The sequence below is a fragment of the Sceloporus undulatus genome, chromosome 4 (genome assembly GCF_019175285.1).
Source record: "Sceloporus undulatus isolate JIND9_A2432 ecotype Alabama chromosome 4, SceUnd_v1.1, whole genome shotgun sequence".
Lineage (NCBI taxonomy): Eukaryota > Metazoa > Chordata > Lepidosauria > Squamata > Phrynosomatidae > Sceloporus > Sceloporus undulatus.
In genome coordinates this window covers 2,287,316-2,292,183 of record NC_056525.1, presented here as the reverse complement: position 1 = coordinate 2,292,183, position 4,868 = coordinate 2,287,316, and the positions used below count along the sequence as shown (strand labels likewise).

The following is a 4,868-nucleotide window of genomic DNA, read 5'->3' as shown; positions in this document are numbered from 1 at the left end:
CCAGGAAAGATTCTGGAGCAGATCCTTAAAGAGAGAGTCTGTGAACATCTAGAAGGCAATGCCATAATTACAAAAAGTCAACATGATTCTACCTTTAGTTTGTTGCAATACAGCAGGGAATGGGAAGCATAAGGTTCTCTGATGCTGATGGAGTGCAACTCCCAGCTGCCTAGCCAGCAAGACCAATGGGAAGGAATGCTGAGAGTTGCAGTCCAACAACATCTGGGAAGCCACATAGTTCTCACCCCATGTACTACACAAAAGAGTGTCAGGTTATGAGCCATTTGAGTGCGCTTCTGAAAGACTATTGGTTGAAAGCTTATCAATTAGTTCCAGGTAACAGACACTGGGCTGAATACTAAACCAACAAGTAAATCCCACTGAAACTAAGGGTCTACTCTGGTTGGGTGTAATCACAGGATTCAGGGCATGGATTCCACTTCTTTCCAACCATACCCACTCTGCATTGCAATGTCCTCCTTCCTGGGAAGATGAGTGCCTCATAACTATTAAGCCTGTTGAAAAATTGTGTGAATTAGAGAAGAGACACAGTGTCTTGTCATACACTCATAGCCTCACAGAGCAAGGGAAGATCTTCAAAAGCAATCAAGTCCAACCCAAAGCCATGCTGGATTACACAATTGAATCACTTCTGAGATGACCATCCAACTGTCCTTCAATGATAAAGAGCCAAAATAAGCCGGCGCTGTTCTGTCCTTGCATAAGTTGGTTAGCAGACACCTGGAATCTCTCCGCACGTCTCTCTTCTTCCTTTCGTGCATCTTCCTTTGATATTTCTGGAAGGTTTCAGCACACTCTTGCACAGTTCTCTTTTAACCTCACGTTTGTTGTTGTTGTGAACAACTTTATGTATCGAAGTTTTCCTGGCAAGGTTTATTCAGAGGGGGTTTACCACAACTGCCTTCCACTGAAGGTGAGGGAGTGTGACTTGTGCAAGGTCATCCAGTGGGTTTCCATGGCCGAGTGGGGATTTGAACCCTGGTCTCTCAGAGTCCGACATCCAAACCACCACACCATACTGGCTGTGTGAAATAAACACACAGGTTTATTCATGTACAACATTACAAGGAAGAAAACTGGCTAGAGCTACATAGCAGTCCATGAATTTTTCAAGAGGTGCTTCCATCAACTCTGATTTAGCTAAGTCATGCTGGTCTGTACCAGATTCTGGTTCAGGGATCCAGCATGATCCTGTTGGTATTTATTACTGAGAGTCCTTTCGCTTCTCTTTGGCAGGGAAAAAACAACCTGGCCATTGTGTTTTGCTTCTTGAAGGATAGCATCAGCCAAATGCTGCAGATTCTCTTAGCGTGGTTCGACGGAGCGCGATGCCCTTCAGCGTCTGAGAGTTGGCAGAAGAGATCTGAAATGAGGAAAGGTGTGTGCTAAGGAAAATCAGAATTTGTGTGGCTAAGTGGGCAATCAAACCCAGACCTCCAGAGTCATAGTACAACACGGAAACCACTACATCACACTGGCACGCCTGGGCTACCACTGTAGAAAGAAAGTGCAATGACTAAACGCTGGGACTTCAAACGTCTGTGCTCTTACTAGTCATCTCTGACCGTTCATGGCAGCAACACATTCATAGGACCAGAATGAAAAGGGAAAGAACTAGGACAGGCAACAGTAGCGAGGTTCTGGCCAGTCACCAGATGTACACAATGTCCCCTTAGTGGGTAGAGACCTCACATGTCTGCAGAGCTACAGGCAAGGTGTGACTATAATAACCATAATCCCCTGTCCAATGTGCCCAGAGAGACTTGTAGTCTAAGCAAGTAATTTCCTCAAGGTGTGCAAGATCAGTTCTCTCAGGGGCACGTGGCTTGCCACTACTAACAGATGAGCTAGTGGTTGGATTTACTGCTCTTCCTATGTGTCTTCAGGTCAACTCTGACATATGGTGAACACATCATCATAGGGGTTTTTTTGGCGTGATGTATTCAAGAGGCCTGCCATGGCCTTCCCCTGAGGCTGAGAGAGTGGGGCATGCCCAAGGTCACCCAGTGGGTTTCCATGGATGAGTGGGGATTCAAACCCAGGTCTCCCAGAGTCCTAGGCCCAGCACTCAAAGCACTATAGCATTCTGGCTGATGTTTTTCTTGGCCAGATGTACTCAGAACAGGTTTGCCAGACTGAGAGAGTGTGAGTTGTCCATAGTCACTCAGAGGGTCTCCAGAGGATTTAAACCCTGGTTTCTGGGAGTCCTTATCCAACACTCAAGCCTGGCAATAGCCCACCTTCCACAAAAATTAGGCAAAATTGAATCAGGGCCCCAGAGCTTCTGACAGAGAACCTTGCCCAGAATGTGATGGATTCTACCTGGGGAAAAAGAGAAAGAGCCACAAATCACCTTCACCAGGACGTAATCTCCGGGCTGGGCATGGACCACTGATCCTGAGTCAGTGCCATCGTCCATCTCCACATCAGGGAAGATCACTTTGATGTTACCGTCATTCCTGCCAGATAACTCCAAAGTAGAGCGCTTGCTGGGCTGGAAAAGAAAGTGTGTGCTAATTTCCAGCATATAATTTCGACGTGGAAACTTTATTTTGTTTATTTAAAGCATTTAGCTAGAGGGGTCTGGACAACCAACCAACCAGTCAATCAATCAACCAAACAACCAGCCAATCACATTTATTATACATGACCACAAGTCATCACAGGAAAGTACAGGCATAATACAACCTGAGACATTTAATGAGACATTAAAGTATCACATTAGCTATGACCTCTAAAATCAGATTTAAACAGGAAGACCTTCTTAAGTTTTAAGAACACAAATGTGGCAGTACACAGTTCATTTTGTGTCATTTGAGACAACTTCACATTAGGTTCTAGGCCTTTCTATTCTGACTTTTTATTTCTCTGGCAATGGTCCAATCCACACCACAAAAATAATCCAGTTTGACAAGGCTTTACCTGCTCTGGCTCAATGCTAGGAAATTCTGGGAACTGTAGTTTTGTGAGACATTTAGCCCTTTTTTGTCAGCGAGCTCTAGTGCCTCAACAAGCAACAGTTCCCAGGATTCCCTAGCACTGAGCCAGGGCAGTAAAAGTGGATTACTTCTGCAGTGTGCATCAGAGCAATGACTGACCCGTGTCTTAGCTATGGCCAATAGAAAAGATGCGGCTCTTCTAAATAAAATGGGCTTATTATTGTAAAGTAAGAATTCCATCTTTCAACTTGATGGCCAGAAATCTTTAACTTGGAGAGGTCCTGAAAAGCATTTATTCCTAATTTTAGATGACAAGGTAAAGCTGAATAAATAGCAGGGAAAATCTTTGATTTCATTTCAGCCACAGAGACAGAGCAAGAGACTTATGACTTTGTGAAAGAGCTGGCAGCTATCCTCTGCACTGAGAGCACCTGAGAGTTGCCATCAAGGGACAAAACACACACACACACACCTTGCACATTTGGAGCCGACTGTGCTGTTGATACTGAGCCAAAAGGAGACATCCAGGCACTACTCACCCCTTCCACCAAAACCACTTGCATGTGACCCACAGCAGCTGCGTTGGCTTGCAAAGCCCCCTCCCGGAAGACGTCCATGAGCTCCTTAACCCGGCGATGCTTCACGTCAGGCGGCACGTCATCCTTCAGGCGGTGAAATGCCCGGGTTTTCTGGGGGAACAAAATGGACATTGCTTCAAGATCAGCTACAAAGGCCATAATGTTGTTTGAAAACCCACCCCCTGAATAATGCCCCCTCGCACTAGGAAATACAAACAGCCAAAAATGAGAACTGTCTTTCCAGAAAGCCTCCAGGATTGGTGATTCTCTTTTCAAAGCTTTGAATTCTGTGTTCACCTTTTTCGCTGTACTGGGAATATCCAGGTACATGGTGGTGGGAAGGGAGGATGCAAGCCACAGCATAGCCTGGAGGGAGCAAAAATTCCTCCCCAGACCCTTGAATCTTTCATCCAAAAACTTTCTTCTACAGCGTGGATACTTTGCTTCCACATGACACCAGAGAAAAAACTATGGTTAACCATAGAATCCTATAATCCTAGATTTGGAAGAGATCCCCAAGGTTCATCCAGTTCAACCATGTTCCTCAATGCAGGTAAACACAACCCAAGCACTCCTGACAGATGTTACCATTTCTTTCTTACAATATGTATTTGCATTGACCGGCTGTGAAGTTGCACCCAATTTGCTTCACTATCTTCTTTCTTTCTCTCACAGCGCTGATGACATATCAATTTTCTCGCCAGTGGCAGGTACCGCTGTAAGCAGACTTCTTGGCTGTTATTTCATAGATCTGAACAGCATTTGGAAAGAAGCAGGATCTTTGTACAATGCATAGCCTAAGCACAGAGCTTTCTGCACTGCAAAGTTTCTTTCAGTTTAGGAGGTTTGGCTGATCGCTTTCTAGACAGCAACTGTATGTGTTTGGAAACTCTTATATTGAGTGTGCAACACTGAACTGAAAACATAAGCATACAATATGTATTTATATGCTACCTTTTCCCCTAACCTTGTTAAAATAAACACAGGTAAAAGTTCACATTAAACTATCAATAGAATTAAAAACAATTTAGAATCATAAGAATTGGAAGCGACCACAAGAGCAATCAAGTCCAGTTTAGAAGGGGATCCATAAAAACGGGAAGAAAAAGAACAACTGGTTACACAGCATCTGATAAAAGGCCTTTTCCTCATGAGCAATCTCTCTCTCTCTGGCTTAGCTTCATGAACGAAGATTCAGGAAGGACTCATCTCGCGCTTTGTACAAGCGCGCTGGTGACTAAAAAGGCCAATCTGGAACTAACAGGTCCAGTTGCAGAAAGCACAGTGGAAAGTCTCCTTAGGTAATGTTTCCAGTTGTAGTTCTTTCTGC

General features: G+C 44.5%; 1 protein-coding gene across 1 annotated transcript in view; it reads right to left on the bottom strand.

Moving 5' to 3' along the window:
- Positions 1-1,045: 1,045 nt before the first annotated feature.
- The window catches only part of CDK5RAP1 (CDK5 regulatory subunit associated protein 1), a 26,576-nt gene continuing 22,753 nt past the window's right edge, over positions 1,046-4,868 (bottom strand). Inside the window, exons 12-14 of the mRNA XM_042465434.1 lie at positions 3,500-3,649; positions 2,375-2,515; positions 1,046-1,384 (exon numbers count right to left, since the gene is read on the bottom strand). Coding sequence (XP_042321368.1) covers positions 1,304-1,384; positions 2,375-2,515; positions 3,500-3,649 — 372 coding nt within the window. The 3' untranslated portion in view covers positions 1,046-1,303. The remainder of the gene's footprint in view (positions 1,385-2,374; positions 2,516-3,499; positions 3,650-4,868) is intronic.